This window comes from Arvicanthis niloticus, chromosome 6 (genome assembly GCF_011762505.2).
Source record: "Arvicanthis niloticus isolate mArvNil1 chromosome 6, mArvNil1.pat.X, whole genome shotgun sequence".
NCBI lineage: Eukaryota > Metazoa > Chordata > Mammalia > Rodentia > Muridae > Arvicanthis > Arvicanthis niloticus.
Genome location: NC_047663.1, coordinates 26,869,922 through 26,897,036, shown reverse-complemented (window position 1 = coordinate 26,897,036; position 27,115 = coordinate 26,869,922). Strand labels below are relative to the sequence as shown.

At 50.0% G+C, this 27,115-nt stretch overlaps 2 protein-coding genes across 4 annotated transcripts in view; one reads left to right on the top strand and one right to left on the bottom strand.

The window, feature by feature from the left end:
* Window positions 1-4,225, top strand: part of Spop (speckle type BTB/POZ protein) — a 78,338-nt gene extending 74,113 nt beyond the window's left edge. For all 3 annotated transcript variants that reach the window (XM_034506229.2, XM_076935928.1, XM_076935927.1), the window contains 2 exons: window positions 1,624-1,766; window positions 2,943-4,225. In XM_034506229.2, coding sequence (XP_034362120.1) covers window positions 1,624-1,766; window positions 2,943-3,087 — 288 coding nt within the window. In that variant the 3' untranslated portion in view covers window positions 3,088-4,225. The remainder of the gene's footprint in view (window positions 1-1,623; window positions 1,767-2,942) is intronic.
* A 16,824-nt stretch (window positions 4,226-21,049) lies between these two features.
* Window positions 21,050-25,478, bottom strand: Nxph3 (neurexophilin 3). The gene is made up of 2 exons (XM_034507929.2): window positions 24,986-25,478; window positions 21,050-22,405 (listed from the first exon to the last, which is right to left on the bottom strand). The coding sequence occupies exons 1-2, from the start codon at window positions 25,037-25,039 to the stop codon at window positions 21,701-21,703; spliced, it is 759 nt and encodes a 252-aa protein (XP_034363820.1). The 5' UTR covers window positions 25,040-25,478; the 3' UTR covers window positions 21,050-21,700.
* Window positions 25,479-27,115: the final 1,637 nt, after the last annotated feature.

The following is a 27,115-nucleotide window of genomic DNA, read 5'->3' as shown; positions in this document are numbered from 1 at the left end:
AAACAAAACAAAGCACGCTGCCCAGGCCTAGGAGACACAGTTCCAATCTCCCAAGTAAGTACTGCCATTAGGCAAGGTTTTCAGAAGCATAATTAAGCAAAAAACTTTGTCCCTCAAGAGACAAGAGTGGCTACTTTTGTCTAATTGTGCAGGCAGGATCAGAGCTATTCACAGCAGAAGTCCTTTTAAAAGAATGTGTAAAGCAGGACAAGAGGGACAGTCCTTGTGGCGCTGTAGAAAGGCAGGCCGTGTACTCAGCCCCTCCCAGCACCTTCACTCTCTGCTTATCTAGTGTCACTTTCCCTTTTCTATGGAAACTGTTTTTCAGTTACTTAAGTGTAAGAAATTAAAGTGGCACCAAAACCAATAAAATTCCCTTTTGCTCTAGGAGATCACAGTGCCAACAGGTTTGCCTCCTTGCCTGAAATTCATAACAAAATTGTAGTGGTTTGATTGTTGTGATTCAGCCTAGAGGGGCATTGTGCCATCGAATTCTAAGGCCCTGAAGGTAGAGGCTCTATAGAGAGACTATGGAAAGCCTCAGAGCAAATGCTTCTCCTGTGAACTAATTAGTGGCATTTTATGTCATGCCTTCTTTATTCCTGTGGAAGTTCATGCTATATAAAGAGCAGGTAGCCGAGGTCATCAGCCCTACTCATCTGGGTCAGTGCACCAACGTCCGCCTACACCCTCTGCTTCCAGAATGCCTGTGCTGTTTATTTAGAAAATAGGAATATTTAAACTGAAATTGGAACCAGGGTATCTGCTGCTTTGTTCTTTCTTACCCTCAGAATCTTAAACTCAACCCCAATAAAATAAGACTTGATTTATCTTTTCCTATTTTAAAGAAGTCCTTGGCTCACCCTCACTCAGGAACAATATGTGTCAGAGATGATGGTGAAAACCACTACAGGGTCACTTTGCACAGCTTGATAGGTCAGTTGGGGTATTTTGCCAGGGTAGTGACAATGTTTAAATCAAAAGAACTGTGGCAGATGTGGTGGTGCACGCCTTTAATCCCAGCAGTCAGAAGACAGAGGCAGGCAGATCTCTTGAGTTCAGGGGCAGCCTGGTCTACAGAGTGAGTTCCAGGACAGCCAGAATACACAGAGAAACTCTGTCTCAAAAAAAAAAAAAAAAAAAAAAAAAGAAGGAAGGAAGGAAGAAAGAAAGGAAGGGAAGAAAGGAAGGAAGGGAAGGAACCCTACCCTCAACAAAACAGTGCTTCAGCTGTAAGTGGTAGGACTGCAGAAGTTGTGCGAGAGTGTTCTGCTGGCTTGCAGCTGGCTAGTGCTTCTCTGTCAGGGTAGGTGGTGACTGTGTAAGAAAGGCAGGTGGTGAGTGATGCTGAGATATGGATCTGCTCTGGTCGCCATTTCCTAACAGGTAAACCTGAGAATTTGATAGACAAGGCTACCCGGGTTATCTCAGTTCTCTTCACCTCAGGCTTAAGCAGCTGCCCCTCAGAGTGTGGTTGTGTCTATGACTGTGTTGGTACTTTTCCTGCACTCTGCAATTGTGTTCAGATGCCTAGTTTCCCAGCCTCACAACTAAGGAGAAGACGTCAGTGGCAGTCAGCCCTGAGCCATTACTGCTCTGACCACAGCACCGCTTGTTTCACAGTACGCCCTGGAGCGTTTGAAGGTCATGTGCGAGGATGCCCTCTGCAGTAACCTCTCTGTGGAGAACGCTGCGGAGATTCTCATCCTGGCTGACCTCCACAGCGCAGATCAGCTGAAAACTCAGGCAGTGGATTTCATCAACTAGTGAGTAGCATCTTCAAAGGCCCTCTTTCAGAATAGTCGGGATAAAGAAGTAAGACTTTGAATTAGTGGGTAAAGTAAGCAAGCAACTTCATTAACCTTTTGATAGTAAATAGAGAATTTTCATCTTTTCATTCAGCTCAACAGTGTGAAAAATGGTTTTGCCTGCATGGATCAGGTTCTGTATGTGAAGCGCCTTACTTCCACACAGTGCTAGCACTGAGCAGTGTCACTTGCTGGCCGGGAAGAGCTGTGTGCCTCAAATGACAGCAGCCTTCCTTTACTTTGACTGACAAAAAAAAAAAAAAAAAGATAGATTCCAGGAGAATAGAGGTTCCTGTTTTATGAGTCAGTAAAATATGTTTTATAGTCCCTGTTGGGATCAGAGAAAGAGAAGGGGTAACATTACCTGATTGTTAAAGACTATTTTGAAAAGGAGACACCCACCAGATCTGTTACTAGAGAATTTTGAAGGAGCTGGGACAGGTTATTAGTATAGTCTTTCTCATTAGGACACACTTTATTACTTATAACAGTACCTCGGGGTCAACAAGACTAAGATGTTCAGGTAGATGAGTGAACAATTTTAACATAGAAAATACACAAATATGGAAAAATAATGTCTTCTAAGCCTAGGCACATGGTTGTCTCTAAGGTGTTAGCCTGAGACAGAAGAAGAAAGGAAGGACCAGTAAGTGTCAGATCTGTTCAGGTACACTCTGTGTTAGATAGCTGCTTGTTACTTTTTAGAAGGTAACAATGATTGAGCAAAAAGTGGCTGTTACGTTCTCTTTTCTGACCCTCAGTAGGCCCTGGCTGTGATGTGCCTTGTGGTCCAGAAGAGTGGTAAATGATGGCAAGAGCAGGTGGGAGCCAGAGTGCTCCCTCTCACTGTCCTAGCATTCCTGAGTAGAAATATCTTCAACGTTGTTAAGAGTCGGATGTGCAGCCCCCATTTTGAAAGTGCAGTACCTTACAGTCTAAGTTTTCAGAATTAGAAGAGCCACAGCCCAGTCTTCCGTCTGCACACTGTCTAGGAAGCACATTCTTACACATGTGCATGTTAAGAGTTCTGTCTGGGTTGGGCTGGCTGCATTATAACACCTTCTATACCACACACTGGAAAAGTGGGCTGTCTAGGTAGCCCTTTGGTAACTTCTCTCTCCACATTTCTCCTAGTCATGCTTCGGATGTCTTGGAGACCTCTGGGTGGAAGTCAATGGTGGTGTCACATCCCCACTTAGTGGCAGAAGCATACCGCTCTCTGGCTTCGGCACAATGCCCTTTCCTGGGGCCCCCACGAAAACGCCTGAAGCAGTCCTAAGCTCCTGCCAGTTGGGAGACTCCATTTATTTTCCAGAAGCAGCAGCCACCGTTGCTGCCACTGACTACCAGGTAGACAGCGCAGTCTGTGGGGCTTTTACTCTGCGTCGGGAAAGACTGCACCATGACCAGACTTTAAAACAGCACTAAATAACTTAGGGGACCTGGGGGAGGGAAAGGCCCAGGACGTGGGCCACTCAACCTAATGAAACCCTGTTGCTCTGTCACCATGTGCCCTTTGGCCTGACCAAGTTTGACACTGGGATTCAGTTTAGGCGCTGGCCCCAAGCACATCCCAGCAGAGGTACTTCGGAGAAATCGGCATCTGACTGAGCAGAACAAATCATCAGGTGCCTGGAGCAAAAAGGAAAAAAAAGCAGAAACAAGTGGACATTTAGTTTTAAGAGATGGAAAAAGGAAAGAAGAAAGTTTTTTTTTTTTTATTTCTTCAAAAATCAGTTGTGGATTCCAGTAGTATTTATGTTGAAAGAAGCAAGTTTTAGTCCTTCCAACTGTGGATATTTGTGAAAACTCCTCACCACCATCCAAGTATCAGAAGAGCTCTCTCGTTAGCACTTACTGTTTGCAAGAACAAGCCCATCCTTTCATCCTCTTAGGAAAAGTGACGAGTGACAGCAGAGGGGGAGGAAGTCATCTGACCTGGAAAATGAGTGTTGGACGGTAGTGGCTTCTACAGAAACCCTTATTGGTGTTAAAAACTGGAAAAAATAATTCATCCAGAATTCATACTGTCCTGATAAAAACTATGGTTCTGTTTTTTAGATATTGTGGAAAATGATTTTTTTTGCATTTTTCTCTGATTTTATTTTTTCTTCCCTTCCCCTTCCCTTTTTCTAAGAGAGAGTGAATGTGAGAGAGAGAGAGAGAGAGAAAGAGAGAGAGAGAAAAGAGAAGAAACAAATCCAGAAAATACATAAAACAAAAAGAAGAGAAAAGAAAATTTTATTATTATTGCTATGTGAAAAAAAAATCCCAGCCCAGATGGCCTGGCGTTTGTACCTGACTTGTCGCCTGCACAGGAGCCGGTCCTGTCACTTCTGATTAGCCCCTCTTCCAAAGGGGAGACTTCCAAATGTTAACTTTTTCTTTTTGAAAATATAAATAATTACTATTTTGTACTGTGTGGTATCTCTGGTCTTTTGTTTCATTCACTTGGCTTGTCTCTTGGGTCTGAGTTAGTTTCTTGTGAGATTTTGAAGCCCTGGTTTGATCTTCATCTTGCAGGGATTATGTTCAAAATGTCTAAGAAGCAGTAGGGATTTATTTATTCTCCATAGTCTCTAGTTTTCTTTGTGAGCTCAGCATCTGGCAGTCTTTTGTCCTCCTTGAGGATCTGCCAGCCATGTCCTGGTGAGAGTCTGGGACCAGGTCCTGCTCTGCTGAGGTGAGCAATTGTAGTGGGCTTCTTCTGCACCCTGTGTGTTAATACCTAATCCCAAATCTCCTTTTTCCTAACCAAAAAAAAAAAAAAAAAAAAAATAGACATATATATTTAGGGGACATGAATATGGAGATTAAATAAAGGGAAATTGTCATGTTTTCTGGGTCCTGTCATTGACTGATGTATCTCTGGAAAAGCTACTTAAGGTCTTAACTTCAGTGAGCTCACAAGAGTGCTGTGGGGTTCCAGGCTTCACAGCACTGACCAGATAGTGGAACACACTAAAAACATCCATTGTTTGGCCAAGGTTGCATTATTTAGCCTTAGATGGAACTTCAGCCCTTTTCACATTCCACTGTCTTTCAGTGACTTTACTCTTGGCTAATTTTCTGGTTTTCATTGTGTACCTACTATTGGCTGGATATGTGTGGGCAAGCAGCAGTTTTTTACACAAGTGGGACTTGTTTATTGTACTCTGAAACTTCCCAGTTTCTTCCTTAGTATGACCTGTGGAAGGAAGTGTCCAGTTCCCTGCGTACTGGCTGCTGGCCACTGTCATTTGGCCCCCACTTCCAAATTGATGCACAAACATAGTGATACAGGTGGATACAGCATCTCCTCTGCCTGTGCTGCCTCTGTGTTGGTTCTGTAATTCTCAGCTCTCAGCAGACCTTAATCTACAGGGTCTTTTTCAAACCTCCTGACCTCTTACAGAGTTTGGTTGGACAGGTGATAGGTGGTGCTGGCTTGTAGCTGGAAACAGTGAAGAAGGAGGCACGTGCCTAAGGTCACACGAGTACTGAGCACCAGCCGTCTAATGTCATATCCTGACGATTACATAAGGAATGGAGGAAGTTCCATTTCTGGAATGCTTAGGTACAAAATTGGAAGTGAAGCTTGCTTCCTCTGGGAATAGCAAGAACAAAGCTCCAGAAAGGTGCCTCCCTCCACTGGCCTGCTCCATAGTTTCCAGCAGGGCAAAGCAGATTTGCCTTCCTGAACTTCACTCACTCCTAGCCCTGGGTTGAAGATGGAGAAAGCGCTTTCAGGAAGGGAGCTGTCTTGACATCTGGCTTTTGGCAGGATAAAGGTCTGTTCTGGGATTTTTCCATACTTGTAGAATTTCCAGCATGGACTTCACTGTGGTTCGGAATCTGGTGGAATTTCAGGTACAGACGAAGCAGCTCAGTGCTTCTCCTGGTATTACATTCTTTCCGGCCATGTTTGTTTTTGTTTAAACGATACAGTTGAAGCCATCTGGTTATGACAACATCAGAGCCCCAGCATACTGTTGATAAACCTCCCACTGCCACCACCTCTTCCCTTAGCTCCCCCACATCTGAAATTTAATTCAAGTTAACTCCACAATCTGGGGCATGTGCTGTCACTGCAGAGATGTCCGTGCCAGTGGAACAGTTGGAGATTGCAATTCCACAAGGATATGGCTTATTTATCAAAACAATATTTCAGGCAAGTAGTTCCACAGAACCTTCAGAGTTGTGGTTTGGGGGCCAAATAGAATATCTGGCAATGTCCCCATCTCTCCACCTCACTGTGGACAGCCTCTGCCTCTTATCTGGCCATCGTGGGGGAAGATTTTTTTTCCCATTTCCTACATGGAGATTAAACCTGTCTGTCATTATTAGGCAGCTTGGAGACCTTTATAGGTTTGAACAATTTAGGAAAGAAACATCCCTCTTTCCCTTCTCACTGATAAGGCTGCCGGCCTTCAGCTGTCAGAGAGCCTACTGCCGCTTTTTTCTTTCCTTTTTTAATTCCAGCCAGGAGCATGAAGATCCTACAGCAGGCAGGCCAGAAGATCTCTGGCTGGACCAGCGTTCTGAGAGTTCCTTTTAAAACATGGCTTCAGCTTGTTATAGGATCTCCATATTGGATGAACCCATGCAGATGAAGGGAAACACCCAGGCTGGGGAGAAGGGGTGGCCCTGCACATGAAGTTGACTGGTGCTTTGCTTTGGCTCTTCAACTCCTATAAGAGAACTACTAAATCAACATGCAACATGGCTGCATTGCATCTTTCTGTATACCTTTGTCAAAGACAAATTCTTGGCTGGAACCCAACCTTATTTTCCACAACTAATTATCTTTTTAATCAGCCTGGGCCCCGTGTGTTTCCTTTGTCTCCTGACTTTTCACCGTACTGCGCCCTCCATCCTTTAGATCCATTTCTGATGGCTTGCTGACTAATCAAACATTCAGGTGAGTCTCACTGGCCTGCTGTGTACGTGCATGCACAAGGTAGCCATTTTCATTTCAGAGGTGGCTGTGCCACTGTGGGACCTTTGACCCGATAGGTGGATACCTCCTGGATACAGTGAGCGAGAAAGCAGATGTAGAAGATGAGTCTTGGGGATAATGAGCTGGGAGAACCAGAAGCTCTGACCTCCAGATGAGAACAGAAACTTGAATGTTATTGGCTGATGGGATCTCTAAACCATTAGCAAAGTGAGTGCAGGCTCCCCCTCTGTAAATCCTTTAATGCTGGAGGAGGAAGTGACATCTGCAGTACTGTTTGCTGATTTCTGCACTCTGAGGGGGGAAAGGGAATTCTAGACTTGAGGGAATTCAATATAAGCAGCAGAAATGATTAAGGAGTTGAAGGGGATCAACTGTAGGGAGAGACATGAAGATAAAGTGCACGCTGCTCCAGTAGAGGAATGTACCTGCCGCTGACAGATGTCACGGGCATTCTGAGCACTTGCTGGTTTGTCCTGTGGCTCTCATTCATTCCAGTTGTGTAAGCTGGGAAGTTAGAGATGTCACTTCCTCAAGGTCACACCTCCTGGCCCAGAGCCGAGAAACAACAGCAGGCAATAGAATATTTGGTGCTTAGACCCAAGGACCAAAGAGAAGGTGAAAAGCCACCTTGGCCTGGCAGTAAACATGGAATTGTCCACTAATTCTCAGGAAAAAGATCCTAATGGTGACTTCCCAAACTGAAGAAGGAGGTGACCAAGAAATTCATCTTTCCATATCAGAGAAAACATATCCAGGAAAGAGATGTGTGCTGAAAGTGGCAGAGACTAAAACTTAGGCCACTAAGAGAGCAAACGCTTATGTAGCATGAGAGAAGTCAGACTTCCCAAGGCTAGCTCTAGGATAGAGAGGATAGGAGTTCTGCTCTACCAATTAAGTAAACCATACTGGTCTTAGAACTAAGGACTAGAAAGCATACATTAGGAGAAGAGTGGTTACCTTTAGTAAAGCACTGTCAGCCATGTACAAGCTACTGTTGGCATAAATAAGAGAAAAAGGGAACCAATGCCTAAGAACATAGTTCAGTCAAGTCAAGAACACATCTATTTTTGTGTGCAGTGGTACACAGGTTGTTCATGTGGTTGGCTGATGTCGTGAGGGTCATGTTTGTAGAATAACTGTAGCTTTCAGTTGAGAAAGAAAACAGCCAGATTCAATCTACACTCTTTCAAGAATGAATCCCGAAAGACTCGTTTCTGAGCTTCAGCCTATCTTTCAAGTAAAAGTTTGCTTCACACCTTAAATGTTTTCATGGGCCAGTGGTTGGTTCACTGGTGTGCTATGAAAGGCATGTTATTCAGCTCCTAAATACAGAAGCCCTTTGCCAGGCTGCAGGATACAAGTACTCTCACCATGGCTAACTTCACATCTTCAAGGTGACCTTCTGAATGAGAACTAGGAAGAGATGTGCTCTGTGCCCTTTTCTAGAATCTTCCCTGCACAGACACCATAGATGTAAATACCCTCATGTGCATAGACAGTAGTAAGATGTGAAATGATTAGGAAGAGATTTTGAGTGTGTATTGTCTTTGCTAATTCTATGGTCATACAATTTTTTTTTTTTTTTTTTTTTTCCGAGACAGGGTTTCTCTGTGTAGTCCTGGCTGTCCTGGAACTCACTCTGTAGACCAGGCTGGCCTCGAACTCAGAGGTCCATCTGCCTCTGCCTCCCAAGTGCTGGGATTAAAGGCGTGCGCCACCACCGCCCAGCTTTTTTTTTTTTTTTTCTTTTTTTTTCTTTTTAAATTTAATTCTTAATAATAGCTATTTAGCAGCTAGCTCTTAAGATTCCTGAAAATTTAGCAGTTGGCTCCAGAAAGCCAGTGTGAGCCAGCTGTAGCACACCACTGGTTGGCTTTAGATTGTCCTCTGAGCTCTCTATGCCTGGCTATTTACTGTTACCCAACAGTAATTTAAAATCATTTGTGGGACTGAAAAGATGGCTCAGCAGCTCTGAGTACTAGCTGCGCTTCTAATTCCCAGCGCCCTCTTCTGGCCACCTTGGGCACCAACATGCTTGTGGTGCACAGACACTTAAGCAGACATATCTCCAGACCAACAAAATAAAGTGTAAAATGTACTTGTGCCATTTAATAGCACAATGAAATAGTGTGTTATTGTTCATCTTTAGATCCGTTGACATTGATACATGAACCAGTAGTCATGTTACACGTTTTGATCTTTCTGGGTAAATTAACACATTTTTATTTCTGTCTCTCACCAGTACTAGAAATCTGTGTTGATTGGAGCACTAATGGAATGCAGACATCAGCACCAAGGAGTTATGCATCATTACCAGCGGCTCTTCCAGGGCTGTGGCCTCTGCTGTGCAACCTTTCAAAGTTCTCTAGAAAAGAAAGGGCATTTGAGTGTGTCCAGGTGGCAGTGGGTGGTCCCCAGGGTTCCCCCCCCCCAACTAAAGTTGAAAAATCTTTACCTTGATTTGGCCCCACAAAGGTTTCAAAGAAGCTAGAGTGGTCGCTCTGGTTAAGAGTTGACACTGGCTCATCCAGAGGACCCACATTAGCTTCCCAGCACCATGTCAAGTGGCTCATGACCACCAGGAACTTCAGCTCCAGGGAGCCCAGTGCCCTCTTCTGGCCTGTTTGAGACCCCCTACACACATGGCATACACACACACATATACACATGTATACACACATATAAATAAATAAAAATAAACAAATCTTTGGGAGCTGGAGAGGTGGCTCAGTGGTTTACTTTTCTTGCAGAGGATCCAAGTCGGAATCCCAGCACCCAGCTCACAACTGCATGTGACACTAGCTCCAAAAAGATCAGTCACCTCTGGCCTCAGGGCATCTGTACTCACATGTACATATTTGTACATACATACATACATACATACATACATACAAATGTGTGTGTGTATAATTAAATATTTTTAAAGGTTTTGTGCTGTTTCTGATTACTGCTAATAATTCACTTACAATCCAACAGTATGCCAAGGACTGCTGGTCTCTAGGCATACAGCCACAAGCAAAACCGACTCTTGTTAAGCTTAGTTTAAAATATTTATTAAAGAAAGATTCATCAATGGAGAAGAGACTAAGAGACTATAATAACCAGAAGAAAGTACAGTTAGTATAATCAGGACAAAATATGTTAAAAGTGTCAACAAGAAAAAGGAAAAAAAGGTTCATTAGAATTGTCAACCTGGCAGCTGGGTGGTGGTGGCTCATTTGACCCCAGCACTTGGGAGGCAAAGAAGAATTGGCCACAAAGCAATCCTTGGTGTCTATGGTCATTCCAGGGTAGGACTACAAATGGGGCAGGTAGTACGTGGACAAAGTATGCAGGCAAATCTTTGATGTGTGGCTATGATGTGACAGATAAAGGAGGCAGAGGAACGTGTGTGTGTGTGTGTGTGTGTGTGTGTGTGTGTGTGTGTGTGTGTGCTGCAGAAAACTTTGTTGGGTTTTTTGGGGGGTTGGTTTTTTTGTTTTATTTTGTTTTGTTTTGTTTTGAGACAGGGTTTCTCTGTGTAGCCCTGGCTGTCCTGGAACTCACTGTGTAGACCAGGCTGGCCTCGAACTCAGAAATCTGCCTGCCTCTGCCTCCCAAGTGCTGGAATTAAAGGCATGCGCCACCACTGCCTGGCCTACAGAAAGCTTTTAAATTTTTGAAAATTATGTGTAGGGATGGAGAGAGAGGTCAGGGGTTAAGAACACTGGCCACTTCTCCAGAGGATCCCGGTTCAATTCCTAGCACCCATGTAGCAGCTCACAACCATTGATAACTCCAGTTCCAGGACATCTGACGTCCTCTTCTAGCCTCTCCAGACATCTGGCACACATGCAGTCAAAACACCCACACACATTTTTAACTCTGTGCATATCAGGGGTGGAGTGTGTGCATACACGAGTACAGGTATCTGTGGAAGCAGTTTTGAAATAGCTGGCCCCCTTGGCGCTGACATCACAGATGGTTTTGAGCTGCCGGACATGGGTGCCAGGGACTGAACTTGTGTCCTCTGCAAGAGCAGTACTTGCTCTTAACTGCTAAGTCATGTGTCCAGACAAGACATAAGCATGTTTAGAGCTGGACGTGGTGGGGTAACCCAATAGAGAGCAAGCCATTAAAGTCCACCTGAGCTCAGTAGAGACGAGCCAATCTACAGGAAGGCTAGGTGAAGTGCATTCAAGCAGTGCAGAAACTAGGAGGCCTGTCTACTAGTGGGAAGGTAAGCACATCTGTTTGTATCCAGTGACTCATTGTTTGTTGGTTTGTTTGGTTTGGGGGTGGAGGGCGGGGTGGGGACAAGGTCTCTATGTAGCTAAGGCTGTTTGGGCACTTCCTGTGTAGACCAGGATGCTCTGGAACTCACAGAGCTCCTCCTGCCTCTGCCCCCTGAACGCTGAGACTAACAGTGTGTGCTACCACGCCTGACCTGTGCATTTTATAGTTACGTAGAAATGAGCTGATGGCCACAGCTGGGAAAGAGTGGAGTCTAAGGGGAAGTCCGAGCTAGCCATGGAAGAGGAGTTGGAGGTGGTACAACGAGGCATTGCTGAGTGCTGCTGTGCGGGGTCTGGGCCTTAAGTGTCACAGGCTGGAGTGCAGACTAGGGTAAAGCTTTTACTTACCTGTTTAATGGACATATCAGATAGATGTCTAAGAAGTTGGAGAGCAAATAAAGTCATGTCCCTAACCCAGAACTTGGCATTGAATTAAAGCCTCCAGAAAGATAAACAGCTGGCAGTGTTGTGGGTGTTTCTGTATGGTGGTTTCCATGTCTAACCTGTGCCGCAGGTGGCTTTCAGAGTCTGTTTCCTTTCAGGATTTCTTTGAACACAAATCTATAGTGAAGTACTGACAAATGTGAGCACCTTTGGGTGTACAAGGGTCTTTGACAGCAGGATTCACTCTGGGAAAGAAAAATGTCTTGTGCCTGACTAGCCAGTATCCTGTGGGTTCAAGGTATCTCATTGTTGTAATATGTAGAGGAGGAAGAAACTATTGAAGTCACAGGGAACAGCCTGCCCTGAATCTTGGTCACCTAGAAATCACTCTTGGGCTCTCCATTTAGATTCTCAGTGTCATGGCTGTGATATCTCCAAAGGTCAGGAGAGCAGACATTCTGGAAGGAGGTGAATGAAGGATGGAGCCACTTTAGCCTGCAGTTATACAAAAATAAAGGTTGGCAGGAGGAAGTCACTTGACGCCCAGAGCCCTGCTTCCTGGCCTGCTGCTGCCTTGGGCAGCCCAGGAAAGATGGATGCTAAATCAAGTCCCTCTCTGCATGATCCTCCTCCTCTTGCTTCGCATTTTCCTGTCTTTGCTGTTCCCTGTTCCTCCCTCCTCCTGGAGCAGAGCATGGAAGCTTCCATTTATTTCTCCCCTGTTTTCCTAGACATTTCCCTCCTGTCTCCAGTCCTGCTCACCAGAATGACATCTTGAGCCTGATCCTGAAAAAAAAAAAAAAAAAAAAAAAAAAAAAAAAAAAAAAAAAAAAAAAAAAAAGGAAAGGAAAGAAAAAAAATCCTGCTTCCAGTGAGCCCTTCAGTTCTGATCTCCACGGAGATGTGGCAGATGGCGGAGCCTGACTGAGCGGCAGTAGCCCCCCATCCCAGGGCAGAAGACTGCCAGGACTAGTAAATGGGCTAGTTATGTTCCTTTCTACACTTGTGTATTTCAACTTGGTGCTCCCCCAAAACCAGAAACACTGTCATGTCCTTAAAAAGCAGCCTGGAGAAATGCAGCCCCTCTCTGTTTCTTTTGTCCCTATAGAAGGCTTCTACATAGCTACTAAGTTCAGGACTTAGCTGTGATTGAGACTTTCTGACTAAGTCTTGTGTCCCCCATGCCCTCGGCCCTTCCAGGATATAAAAGAAATGGTTCACATGGGGCCCACCCGAGAACTCATCATGAAGCACAACAGACAGTTCTCACTCTCAAGGGCCTTATCCAAGGCAGAGCTGTGTTTTACACACTAAGGGGGGGACCCACAAGGGACCGTGGGGCATCCATGCCAATGAACTAGCCATGCTCAGGGAAGTGGTGAGAGGTTTAAGACTCACATGTAACTGGCTCCAAACATGCTGGCTGGACCAGAGAAAGAGAATCTGGTCACCTTGGAGACCATTCTTTCTCAAGTGGGTGAAGGTGATGTAGGCGGCCAAGGAGAAAGGGAAGGGGTTCAGTTTGGCCTGGACACAACTGAGGACCCCGGAGTGGGGTTGAAACCCTGGTGAAGTGGGATGGGAGAGCACCCAGGCCTAGAGTGTGTTTGGAGGCTGCACTCTGGCTGCTATCTCATTAAAGAAAGCCCCTCTGGCCACTATATTCTCTGGATTGTGTATGGTTTGTGAGCAGAGGTGTGGAGGGATATATAGCTCTTGCTGGAAGGGACTTTTCTAGAACCTGCAGGAGTGGGGTCTTGACCCATGAAGCTACAGGATACAAACAAGGGCCCTGTTTTTATGTGTTTTGTAAAAAGCCATGGTAGCCTCTGACCTTCCCTAAGATTTTTTTATTTCTTGTACATTCTTTTTGAGAGCCCATGGCCACCTACCTAGCCTCCCACCCAGAATCATGGATGGCTGTAATGTGTAGCCGGAGTCTACAGCTGTGCTCCACACATTTCTTGATATTTTAACTCCTTCTAAAAGCAGTCTTCTGAGAGGGAATGAGCACCCCCTTTTCATGAATAAACAAATTCAAATATAAACCAGAGACAGTGGCACATACCTTTAATCCCAGCACTCAGGAGGCAGAGTCAGGCAGATCTCTGAGTTAAGAGACCAGCCTGGTCTACAGAGCAAGTTCCAGGACAGCCAGGGCTGGCTACACAGAGAAACCCTGCCTCAACAAACTGTTCCCAGCCTCCACCACCAAAACAAAAAAAAGGGAAATTCAGATACAAAGTTGTTCACCAACTTGTCTAAGGCCTACATTGAGGAAGTGTCAGAACAAGAATTTGTATCCAGGCAGCCTGGCTCCAGAATTGATCCTCAGCTGCTGAGCTACAAAGTGTGCCCCTGTAAAGGAGAAATCCTCCTCCTCCTGTGAGATGCTTATGAATTGGAGATGGGTAGCTGAGTGACAACAACCCAGAACCTGCCACATTGGTGTGGTGTCCATGACTGGCAGGGCGCATCCTTCCAACTACCATGTGAGCAGGTATAGATGGGGAAAATTACTGCCCCCTCTCAGAGAGGCCAGGGGACCACATCAAAATCACCTAGCAAGTAGGACTCTAAGTCCAACTCCCTTTAGACATATGCTGGCTCTACATAGCCTAACCCTAACTCCGGGGAGAAGGGAGCGTAAGGTACCTGGAACTCTGGAGACTACTCTTTCCCCAAGCCACAAACAGAGTCCAGGTGAGGCTTCCTGGAATAAAAGTGATGGCAGTTAGGGGCCAAAAGATGTATTTATTTTACAATTGACGATCCTAGACCCTCATCACCATTTCCCAAGAGTGGACTATGGGTTTTTGAAGTCCATTCTAGAGAAGACAACATAGCTCACTGAGGACGAGGAGGAAGTGTGCCAACGCTGGTGCTGTGTTCTCTCTGTTGCCCTCGGTCTTTGTAGGAATGCAGGGGTGCCAGGGGTGCACCAGCCACTTCCTGTCCTGCTGAGAAGGAAGGGATTCACAGAGAATACCACCAGGCACAACTGGTGTGATGTCACACACAGAGCTCAATGTGCCAGGGTACTTGGGTTCTCAGGTAGCTTCATACCACAGTCCTGGGGCAGTACCACCCAGACCATTCAGATGTGGCCCCACACTCCCTGCCTCAGGGAGCCTCCAGGCTGACAACAGTGTGCTGTGTGTACTCTCTCTCCCGAGTCCATCGGGGATGTCCACATTTTCCAAGAGTCCCAAAGTAAGCATGTACACAGTACTGCGCATACAGTCCAAGTCTGGATCAGGCTCTATGGAGGCTGGGGAGACCAGAGGAAGCAGGTTTTGGGGTATCAGGTGTAGGAGGACCATAAGGATGGCATACAAAGGCCCTAGGTATTAAAAGATGCTATCCATAAAGCTAAGCCCAGAAGCTCCTGGGCTATAGTTAGGGAGGGGGACTCAGGTGGGGAAGGGGTGGGCCCTGTGGCTCCCACACCCTGAAGCCACTTCCTCTTGAGACTCCTGTTTTTGTACCAGCCCCTGGCAGCTCACTGACCCCAATAGAACACGTCCTCTGAGTCGATGGCTCCAGTGTGAACCCATGCCTCTTGTCTGGGTCTCCTGGCCCAGCGGAGACCAGCTGGAAGTTTGAGAGGCTTTATTAAACAATATTTGTTGAGTGAATAAGTACCAAGGAAGAACAGAAGGGGTATTAACGGATGATGTCCACAAGGCCTATAAATAGCCCAGCTCACGAGTCTGGGTTTTGGGCTGTCCTTGCCAGGGCTTGGCAGACTCTGGCCTGGCTGGACTCATTCTGCCATTACAGGAAGGGGTCCTTAAGCTACGAAGACCCTCTGCAGCCCACCAAATTGACCCTTTTCCTCTTCCACACCCAAGACAATGAGACTGAAGAAAGATTGTTACAGGTAGCGCTTTCCTTTGGTGGGTTCAGAGGTACCCCTGTTTCTTTAACCAGACAGAGAGAAATCTGAATCATGCTTTCTCCTACCCAGATTGGCCCTGGGCAGGGCCAGGGTCACCATGCAGGTGCTGCTCTCAGCTCAGAGCCAACACGGACAGTATCAGGCTTCAGCGCTTGGTACACTGTTTCCCAAGGATCTGTTCTTCAAAAACACTCCCCACCATGTCCCAGCTGTGCCCTAAAGACTAAGCCAGAATTCTGGCTGTGCTGGCTATTCCAGGCACTCTGTGGCCACCACAATGGGAGGCATAGGAGGCAATACCAGCTCCCTGAGGACTGAAAGGCCATCCACTCCTTCGCCCTGTCAACAGTGCCCCCTCCCGTCACTAACCCCCTTCTGCCTCTGGACTTCCAAAGCAGTGTTGTTGCAGGTAATTAAAGGGTTTTAATTAAATTAGGATCCCATCTGGCTGGGATCAGTCAGGCCCTTAACGAGGATTGTGTGTCACAAACATCAGAATGTGTATGGGGACTTAGACACGTGAGGACTGAATTTGGGGCCTGGAGGTCCTTCAGACGGGGTTCGGGGAGGGGAGAGAATCTTGAGCTCCTGGGGCTCCCTGAAATAAAGCAACTTGTACCACCTCCAGAACTGAGGCCATGGAGGGGAGAGCAGCGCTTTCCCTCCTGCCTAGGAGTCTCTAACATTTCTGAGATGTGTTGAGATGTGTGGGTGTTGTCTTGGTTCTCCAGATGAGGAGACCAAAGTCTGCAGGAACTGAGGTGCTTCAACACTGGGTTCAACAACAGCTTCAATAATTGGAGATCTTGAGGGCCCCTGCCTATAGCCCTAGCCCTCAGAGATAGAGGCAGGAGGACTGGGAAGAGTTCAAGCCCAGCTTCTGGTATATATATCTGGGCTAGGCCAACCTGGGCTATAAGAGGCCTTGTCTCAGAAAGGAAGAACAAAGGAACCCTAAAACAGAGGGTTAAAGATGATGGGTATTTTATTTTTCTCACATACAGAAGTCTGCAGGCGGGCTGGAGAGATGGCTCAGTGGTTAAGAGCACTGACTGCTCTTCCAGAGGTCCTGAGTTCAGTTCCCAGCAACTACATGGTGACTTACAACCATCTGTAATGGGATCTGGTGCCCTCTTCTAGTGTGTGTGAAGACATCGACAGTGTACTCATATAACATAAAAAAATAAATTAATTAAAAAAAAAGAAGTCTGCAGGCAGCTTAGGGTTCTTGGAGACCGTGTCCTCATCCAGCTTACCACTCCCCCACTTCCCTATGGTGCTTATGCTAGAGTCTAGGGGTTAGTGTCCACATTTGCCAGATGGCTGGGTGGATGAGGGACAAAGAAGGAACAAGGAGTGAATACCTCTATCTTAAGATGCTTGAAACTTACTGTATAAGCAGTTGGCCTAAAGGTCACTGGTCAGATCTCAGCCACGGGGGTCACATGTAAAAGACAAGGGTGCAGGGTAGAGGCAGGGAAATGTAGGATTATGTCAGGCAGCTGTGTGCCCTAATAGCAGCTGGGGATCCCATTGTGAAGGAGGCAGGGGAGACTGATGGTCTATTAATTGTTTGTGTTTAGGCTCACAGTTTGAAGAGACACAGTCTATCATGGCAGGGAAAGGGATGACATCAGGAGTATGGGGACAGCTGGTCACATTGTACCCACAGGAAGCAAAGCAATAGTTACTGGCACTCAGCTTTTTCTTTCTATTCAATGCGCCTACACCATTCTGCATCCAGTCAAACTGACAATGCACATTAACCATCACATATATTATGAGACAATTAACCGTTTCTGCCATAGGCATCATGTAGCAGAACTAGAATAGGAATCCATGTCTCACCACAGCCCAGCCTTGGGCCAACAATTTCCCCAACAAAGCACCAAGGCAGGGAGAAATCTCACTTTTCCAAATGAGGAAACTCATTGAGTGAGGTGACACATACCTATGTCCCCAGCACTCAGGAGGCAGAAGCAAGTGGATCTCTGAGTTTGAGACCATCCTGGTCTACTTAGCAAGTTTCGGGCCAGCAAGACATAGCAAGACCTTGTCCCGAAATATTCAAGTTAGGCAGAAGTGGCTCATATCTTTCATCCTAGCACTCTGGAGGCAGAGGCAGGTGGAGCTCTTGAGTTTGAGGCCAGCTAGTTTCAAGACAGCCAAGGCTATAACAAAGAAACAGTCTCAAAACAAAACATTCTCAAAGAGGCACTTGGAAATGGTCCTCTGTCCACGATCATCCAGATAACCCACCCCACTATGGGGAGCAGCTGGAGCTTCCCCCATGTCTCATTGCCATTTCCTTAGAAGCCTCTGCGGTTCAGGAGCTTCAGGAAGAGTTAACGAGTTCCTTGAGACACCTAGCCAGGTGGCTCTGAGATAAGGAACCGAGAAGCCTTGAGCTAAGCAACCTTGACTCCACTTGCTGGATCAGATTTTACAGCTTAACAGCTCAACAAGAAACAAGGTTCCTAGTGGAACCAGAACCTGTCCCCTTACCAGCAAGACCCAGGTCTCTTTTGTGGCATTTGTGCCACTCCAGGACTTTGCATAAATGGCAGGTGCCGCCCCCATCCCACCTTGCCTCTGCCTGGCGGGACTGATGGCATCTCTTGTCACCTGTCACCCCAGCCCCCAGTTCTCCAGGCAGCACCACAGGACTAAGATTTTTTGGGAGTAACATTCCTCTTTCCCACTCCCAGCCAAGACATTGGATCGCTTCCCAACTCAGAAGAACTGGTTCATTGAGTTTTCTGCAACCTATTGCAAAAGCCCACTCAACGATCCAAGTGCCTGGTCACCCGATGATTTTCAGCTGCCTCCACCCCCATAAACCCCTTCCTCCAGCTTCCCTCTCCACCCACTCGCCTTGTACATCTCTGAGCAATGGGCCTCGCCACAGGAGCCTGCCACATGCAAGGTCATCAGCTCTCCTGCCAAGGATGGGGAAGGGGGTGACTCAGTTCCCGTTTGCTCATCTAGGGAAAGAGAACGAAGGAGAGGGAGGGGGGACAGAATCTCATTCAGTTTTGCCTTAAGCTTCACCAGGAGGGGAACGAACTGGGCTTTGCTGACAGTAAGTGTTGGCTCACTGGTTACAGAGAAAGTCACTGCAGTATGGAGACCCACTGAAGCCAGGTGGCTTCTGTGTGCATTGATAGCTGAAGAGCAAAGCAACTCTAGGTATCCTGGAATGCAGAAGAGAGTGGTTCTCCTTCATCCACAGTACAGCTCCTGGCCTTAGGAAGATGCTACTCTGATGAGGGAGGTACAGCCTTTACCTCAGTCAGAAGAGCCACCCAAATCCTCGAGACTCACGGTTTCAAAGAGACACAGTCCATCTTGGCAGGGAAGGGATGACATCAGGACACCTCAGATGCCCTCCCAACTCTGATGGAGAGACACAAGCCACATCCTTGAAGAGGGTGTGGTAGGATTGCTCCAGGGGCTACACCCATAGGAGAGATAAGACCCTACCTACCTAGTGTGTGTGTGTGGGGGGGGGGGCGGACAGACCAGAGGTAGGGTCCCCAAACACCTTGAAGAGGTTGCAGGCTGGCCCTCAAGGTGCTGCAGGAAGGTCAAAGGGCTGGTGTTAGGTAGGAACCTTGACCTTCTGTTGGAAGGCTACGGCAAGAAGAACCAGTCTCCTGTGGGTGCTCCCAAAGGCCAGAGTGAGAGGTCAGGGTGCCTTGTGGGCCCCAGGGTCCATCTCTACAGGGGATTCATAGCTGTTGCTCAGAAGGACAGAAGTGGGTATCCTCTTAACCAGGGAACTAGATTTGCTACCCTTGTGAGGATCAAGGGTAGCAAACTATCTCATGAACTATCTGAAGACTGAAAGACCGGGAGAGACCAGAGGGTTTCTCTAATGAATTAGGGCTTGGGAAGATATTTGTTAGCCAAATCTGAAATTGAGCACAGCCTGGTTGCCGGGGAAGGCAGATAGGCAGGGAAGAGGAGGCAGAGTGTGCATGAGGGTGAAATGAAGTTATTAAAATGAACCCACCCCCTGTGCAGGCAGCACCGTGTGCCAGAAAGGCCGGGCCCTCCAGCTGTCGGCAGCAGCTGGCTCTCCACAGGAGAAGAGGAGTGGGAGGGGTGGGTCAGAGTGCCCAAGCTCTGCTAGAGTTCAGTTTGCATACAGAGGTGGGGATGGGGGCATCTCACATTTTTCTTCCTCTTCCACCAGACCCTACAGGTGCCCTGGGACAGTGTCTGGTGAGAGGCACAGGTGGGAGAACGCTCCAGATTCCAGCAGCCAAGATTTTTCTTGGTGGCGGGTGGGGCCTTGGGAGGGGCCAAGTCCAAGTTCTAACTCTGGTCAGAGGTATGGAGGGGGAGGAGAGAGAAAGCTATGTAGGGGCCTGTGTGTCTTGAGTCTCCTCAGAAATGGCTTCAGGGTGATTCAGGCATAGATGAAAAGGGAGTGTGCTGCTCCCCCCTCTCCCCACTCCCCTCACTCCTAGTCATCTTGGTTTTTAGGTCATTTCACATACAGAGGGGCTACAACCAGGTGTCTGTGTGCTGCAGTGTGTACCTGAAGGCCATCTGGGCTCAGAGCTAGTGGGCAGAGAGCAAAGACCAGAAGTGGTCAGGCCATTGGTCCTCACTCTGAAAGGGACCCTGGGGACTTAAATGTAGACCTTCAAAGACAGCAGACTTAGGATGACCTCCAAAGGGGACATCATGGCAGGGGGCTCCAGCCTTCCCTTCACCAAACCCCCAAAGTCAAGGAGCCTTGCCTGGGCCTTTATCCACTCTGACTCTGTCTCCAGCTGGAGGAGGAAGTGGCTAATGTCCCCATGCCACCTCAGTCTGTTCCTTCTCCCTTAAGGGGCAGATGGGAGTCGCAGCTGGAGAGAGCAGAGAGGAATCTCTTCATTCTCTTACGCTGGAGCCAAGTTTGCTTAGAGGTCATCAGGCAGTTTTCAAAGTATGTCAGCATCTCCCCAGGCCCAGGTCCCAGAGACACTCCTGCTGACTGAGTTAGGTGGGTCCCTGAAGGTGGAGGAGCAGCAGCCCTCTGGGTGATTCTCATGGGTGAAAGTGCCTCGTGATACAGAGGAAGAAGCAGAAAGAGGCCAGTGAGGACAGGGAACTTGATCAGACCATGCTGGGGCCCCACTGGGCATCTACTACTGCCCTCTGCAGGGCCAGAGGTGGCAATTCGGGAAGGATCTGAGGAGGAAGATGTGATCCTTACCTCCCCTCCTGGCTCTTACCCTCAAGCTGCCATGCCCAGCCCCATAAGTGTTACTTTGGGCCTCTGACACTAGATGGTTTGCCAGAAAAGAGTGTCAGAGAGGACAGCCCAAAAGCCTCAGTGAGCCCCTTGCTCCAAGAGAGCTGCAGCTTTGGTCCCCATTTGGAACCCTAGCCAGCCAGGGGGCCCATGGTCCCCCTCCCCTAGATAACTTAGAATTGAATACAGTGTCCTGGGAAAGCTTTATTTCCTGCTCCAAGGACAAGACTCTGCACAGAGAAGTGACAGGGCATCTCACAAGACTTCCCACCCCTCCCCCCACCCCACAGACAACACTAGGGCACAGTTCCAGCATGGCCACACAGCCTCCTGCGCCTCCCTCTGCTGATAGCCCCACGGCCCAGCAAAGGAGGCCCTATCCCTATTCCAGAGTGACAGGAAGAGCTGGCTGCCAAGGGCGCACTCTCAGCAGGTGGGCAGGGCAGAGGACGGGCACACAGCACACGGGGCGGGCGGGCTTCTGCTTTGTTCCCCCCCCCCATGCTAACGGGACCTAATAGTCGTCCTGTCTCAGCTGAAGGACAGGGTGGTGTGCCATCAGCAAGAGGTGCAGAGGTGCTGGAGGGACAGGGGGTTTTGGAAAGGAACGACCTGGCTGGTGACAGGTAGTCATAACAGCAAACACCCAAGGGTGGGGATGAGGTTGCTACTTCAGCCTCAGTGCAGGAAAGGGGCTGGAGGCTGCACACTGCCACCCCGCATGAGAGAAGCTTTTGAGCTCCATCCTAAGTTGTCTATCTGTCTTACGCAGTTGGACTCCCCTTTGCCAACGACTGTCCTCCTTCTGAATGGCAAGGAGAGAGCCAAGGGTTAAGGTCGTCTCCGTGGCTTGATCTGGGGTTGCCTTGCTTGCCTTCCCAGGGGCCTCGGGACCTAGCATCAGCTTTGGATAGGAGGGAACGCCCCGTAAGGCTGCCCGGGGCCCATTTCTCTTCCATAACAAGTACATTCTAACCTCAGGTTGGGCGCAGTACTGGGGACCCTTCCCCAACACCTGAGGCCTGACCCTGACCCACCTGGCCTCTCTTCCTCTCCGCCCCCTCCCTTCCTGAGGCCCATCCCTTTCCCTGCCCAGTGTCCAGACAGACAGCCTCCTGCACAGGCCTCTGCGGCCCATCTAGGTCACCCAGATGGGTAGTAGGGGGTATCACTGTGGTAGTTGTAATCTGGGCACACCTTCTGTACCAGTCGATAGTCCGTGCTATAGAAGGCAATATAGACGCAGACGACTTTGAAGGGCTGGGAGCAGCTCCAGGTGGCCGAGCTCTGAGCGTGATCACGGGAGCAGATCTTGGCTGGGTCGTGGGTACAGAGCGAGGTCCGGCGGCCCCGTTCTACCTTCTCCCACTCCATCCGGCAGTTGAAGATTTTGGATGCCTTGGCTTCGATGAAGATCTGCTGCTCCTGGTGAAACTCCACAGCTTTGCTGGGGGGTACAAGGCTGATGGAGATGTTACCCTGGCCCGTGGCGTTGTGGCGGAAGTGGACGCTGAAGGTCCCGTTTCCGTGGTCCACAATCTTCCCTGTGACCAGCAGGTTCAGGGCCACTGTCTTGATGTTGGAGTAGAAATCACCCCATCCAAATATTTTTTTCATCTTGGTCGAGGGTAGGGGACTTTGTTTGGGGCGGTTGGGGGGCTGCCCAAGGACACCCCAAACCTCCCCGGGTGGGGCTAGCAGCCCTAGGAGGGTGGAGTTGGCCAAGGGGCGGGACTTAGGTGAGATGTGACCTCGCTTACGAGGAACCCTAGGCCGAGGCTGGCCCTCATGGTCATCATGCTCAGGGTCCTCTGAGCCAGGGGGCCCATCGTCTTGGCCGCAGATGACCTATGGAGGGATTTGGAAAGAGAATTAGAGCTTTGTCCCCAGAGGACCTAGAAGAATTGAGATCTAGCAGACCACCCATCACCATCTACATGGTGTCTGTCCCTGTATCCAGGCTAAGGGGATGGTGAAGCACCGGCTTGTTCCCGTGTGTGTGCGTGTGCGTGTGCGTGTGTCAGGTGTGCACCCTGGCTCTTTCATAATCCGCCCTCATGTTCAGATGCTTCAGTCATCTCCATATCTCTTTACTGCCTTGCCTCAGGCTGCTATTCAAAATCTGGAGGAGGGGGTCAGGAAGTCGCTCTCTCCATGGACTAGGATACCTGAGACACACGCCACTCTACTCTCCAGATAGGCCCCTGTCAGATGGGAGGGGCTTGGCTTCTGATCTTGCAGAGGCCCCCCAGTCTGAAGGAGATGAAGAATGTCTACCCCTTTCTCTCCCATCCCAGATTGCAGCCTTCCTCTCCTCCCAGTCCCTCCTCCCACTGCTCCTCCTCCATCTCTCCCTCTCCTTCATCTCTGAGAAGGGTGAGGTCCCTCCTGGATACCAACCCACCCTGACACCTCAAGTCACTGCAGGTCTAGGTATAGCCTCTCCCACTGAGGCCAGCCAAGACAGCCGAGTTAAGCGGAGAATTTCTACCCTTGAAATGTCCAAGATGCCAGGGAAGTTTCACTTCTATCTTCCAGGAGTCTTTCACCTAGAGTTTGGAGTTGCAACTTATTTGGGGAGCCCCACCCTTACCTTGGGAGCTCCCTTTTGTCAACACACACACACACACCCTCTCAAGATGTTTTTAGTTTTCTAGCTGAGACACCATTCCTAGCCTAGCATAACTGCTGACTTTAGAGGCAAAGACAGCCTACATACCATAAAATAAGAATCCAGAACCCAGCCAGAGTTCTGGTCAGGTACCAGTTTGGTTTAGGTTTTACTAAGGCTAGGAGACCAGGCGTGGATGCCACACCCAGGATGGCCAAGCTTGTGGGAACAAAACCCTTCTCTGGGGAACATGTGATGACATGCCAAGATGGCACTTGCATGATGAGGGACCAGTTCCTGTGAGTCCCATTTCACAGGTGAGGACATCCGGCCTTGCAGGTTACATCACCACAAGACACAGGCCACAAGTGTCAGCCTAACCATTCCCAGACGCTGTCCCAACCTCACGACCTTTTGCAAAAGACTTTTGCCAAAGCCCTGTTTCCGTTTGGAATGCCCTGTCAAACTCTGCCAGGGCTTGTCTTGCCTACGCAGGCTCAGTTATGGTGACAGGCCACACCTTGGGGAGGCTTCCTGGAGGAGAGAGGGAAAAGCCAGTGGGGCTCAGGAGGGCAACAGGGAGGTTACCTGGCTCCCTAGGCTCAGAGGCCTGGATGTGTGTTTGCTTAGTTTCTGAAACCGAGTTCTTACTAGTGTGTCTGTTACCAGTGAGGGGACAGAAGCTCAGTCACAACATCTGGACTGATGATGACATGGGTGGGGTGGAGGGAATCCTGAGGGGCTGGGAGGGGAGCTCCAAAGGGTTTAGTCCTTATGCCTCTTACTCTGGCCTTGGCGACCAAGCCAATCCCGGAATTAAGGCTGGTCCTGCCTTCCAAGTCCCTAGTGTCCCAGGGTCAGGATAGTCAAGAAGGGAGGCTCCTGGGGTTGGGTTCAAGGCTGCCCACCTGTGCGTACTTGGCTCTAGGGTTTAACTGAATGGTTGAGACAGTCGATAGCTCAATAGTAAAGAGGACCACAGGAAAGGGCCAAGCAGGGAAGACTTCCTCCCCGAGAGTGGTCTAGGGGTGGGAGGGTTGCTATCAATGGGAATTGCTTTGAGGAAGGGGGCAGTCCCAGTGGCGCTGAGTCTTCTCCAGGACAGGATTAGGGTCGGGGCAGATGTGGGGCGGCGGGCACGGGTCGCGAGGGAGTTAAGCTCCGGGCTGGGGTCCGGGGTGGGGTTCCAAGGCATCCTGGATCGCGGGGGAGCGGGATCTGGGCGCTCAGCTCAGCTGCTCTGAGCGCCTGGGGCGGGAGCCGCCTGCCCAGGTCCTGTGGGGCTCGGGCTGCGCGCAGCCGGGAGAGGCGAGGAAAACAACAGGCGAGGAGGGAGGGAGCGGGAGGGACGGCGGCAGGCAGGGACGTGGGGGCCGCCCCCAGTCCGCCCGGGCTTGGCGCGCCAGGGCCCACAGTTAGGGATTCTCTGGGCCCTAGAGGTCAGAGAAGAATACCGCGTCCCCTGACCAGGCAGGTCACCTGCCCCACCCCCGTTTCGCGCGTCCTGGGATGCTGCTACAAGAGGTCGGGTAATCCTTGGCTACTCAGCTTGGGGGGCCTTTTCCCTAGTGTCACTCGCACCTCCCGCCATCAGCCACGGAGTGGGTGGGCTAGCCGAGCACCCTCCTCCCCGCCCCTATTAACCCTTCCAGTCCGGCCTCTGGCCTCGGACCCGCCCTCTCCCCCAGCCACCAGCGTTCACCGCATCCTCGGGATGCCGGGGTGGGGGGAGGGAGAAAGTTTCAGGGCTCCGCAGCTTCCCGCGCTCTCCCCATCCCCTGGCCCCCGCCCAGCACCGCTCCCCGCGGACCACTCACCAGATAGAGGCTGCCCTGCACTAGGAACACGAAGCAGCAGCGGGTCAGTTGCATCTTCCTCCTCTGCTCTCACCCGTCTCTCTTTTCCTTTCGGGGTCCCAGGTCCCCTCCGCCCCGGACTGCTCCTTCAGGCGCGCTGTCCCATGCTCCGGTCCCCGGCGGCTCGAGGCCCACCCCTCAGCCAGTTGCTGGGACCGACCCCGCCCCCTTCGGTCCAGCTGTGCGGCCGCCGCCCCCTCCCCGCGTCCAGCTGCGCGCAGCGCGGTCCCTTCTCCCGGTCCCAGATGTGCGCCCGGAGCGTCTCGAAGGGGCTCCGGCTGCGCGGTGGCTCTGCCGCTCCAGACGGGCGCTCGGCGCCCCGCTCGCTTCTAGAGGCTCGGCTCTCACCCAGATGTGCTGGGGACCTGCGCGCGCGCCCGTCCCCGGTGCTAATTCCCTAGACCAGACGGCCCCTCCCGCCCCGTCGCGGCGCGCCCCCTGGCGGACGCCCCGGGCCACGACGAACCGCGGCCGCCCGCTCCCCGCGCTGCGCCCCGCCAGACTGGAGCGCTCCTGGCGCCCAGGCGCCTCCCGCTTCCTCGTCCCTCCCACTGGCGGCGGCGGCGGCGGCGGCAGGTACGGTGAGCCCAGTCGGTACCTCCGGTGTTAACTCCTCCCCTGCCGGCCAGCAGCCTGGGGACCTGGGGCGTCCAATTTCCAGCGTAGGGGACAGGAAGAGGGCGGAGGACCTCTGGGAGAGAAGAGGCTGGAAGACCGCGGATGGGGACACCAGCTTTTCCGCCCTTCTGGCAGCGAGCCTTCTTTTATGTAGCAGGCACTCAGGAATCTGTCTCTACCTACCTCCATCCCAGGAGTCCTGGAATTTGGAAAGACAATTCTACCCAAACCCATTTTTAAGGACCTAAGGATATCTACAGCGAATCACAACTGCTGGTTCCTGCAAGACGTGATTGAGGGTGCTGAGGGAAGTTCTTCTAAGTGTCTAGCTCTCACCCCTTTTCTTAGCACATTCGTTCCTTTTCTTCTTAGACGACCTAAGAGCAATCACTATGAAACATTTGGTTGAGGCGCTGGGTTGAAAAGACCACTAGGGAGCAGGTTGGATTCTGAGGTCGGGGTAAGGGTTTGCCTCCTGAGAAATAGAGGCGTGAATGGCGTGAACAGGACCTCTCAGGGCATGTCCTTCCGTCCTTCCCTACCCATTCCCCACAGCACAGGTGTCACCAGGCAGAAAAGGGCCCCATCCCAGTGGGGTCCTAGGTTGCTCTGGTCTCTTCAAATCTCCAAGGCAAGAAAGATTAAGACCTAGACAAAAGATCCCAAAGGGTTAGGACCACCCTCCAGCACTCCTGCCCTCGCTGGCTAGACCTCCTTCCGAGCTCTCTAGAACTCCTTCAGTCTTTAGAAAAACAAAAGGTTGAAGCCTAGCCCCCCCCCCCCCCCCAGGCATTTGGAGTGGCCCCAGCCTACACTGGAGCTGCGGGAAGCTCTCCACACGGTCTTCTGTGGCCCTCTGAGATCCAGTGTGGTCCCCGACTGCAGCCCCCAGCTCACACCCAGCCTCCTCCCCCACCATCTGCCAGGCGTTGTGCGAGGAATGCAGATGAATCTTAATATCAGCCTGGGCCAAGTGCAAAGAGGGAGAGAATGCAGAAGGAGGTAGCTTGGATGAGCCCCCTGTCTCCTGGGTGCCCTGGGCCTTTCCAGGGCTCTTTTCGTGTGTGTGTGTGTGTGTGTGTGTGTGTGTGTGTGTGTGTGTGTGTGTGTGTGTGTTTTCAAAGACTGCCAAAGCCAGGGGAGAAGGAAGGAACAGGTAAATTTTTGTGTGGCCTTGGAGCTTCTGGTCCAGCTGGGAGGAAGATGCTGTTGGTCTGAGCGTGGGCAGCTAGTTCCCGCTCTCAGCTAGGCAGAGACGAAGCTGGGCCCACTCCTTGCCCATTCCAAGTCCTGCCCCCAGGAAAGCAGCGTGACCCAGCAGAAGGGGTACTGTTTTCAGGCCAGACAGTCTTAGATTCCACTCCAGGGCCCCGGCCCATTGTGTGACCTTGGGTAGGTTACTGCCATTCTCGGATGCCAGTTTTCAGATCTTTCATTTGGAGGCGGGAAGAACACAGTGTGTGTACCCAGTGC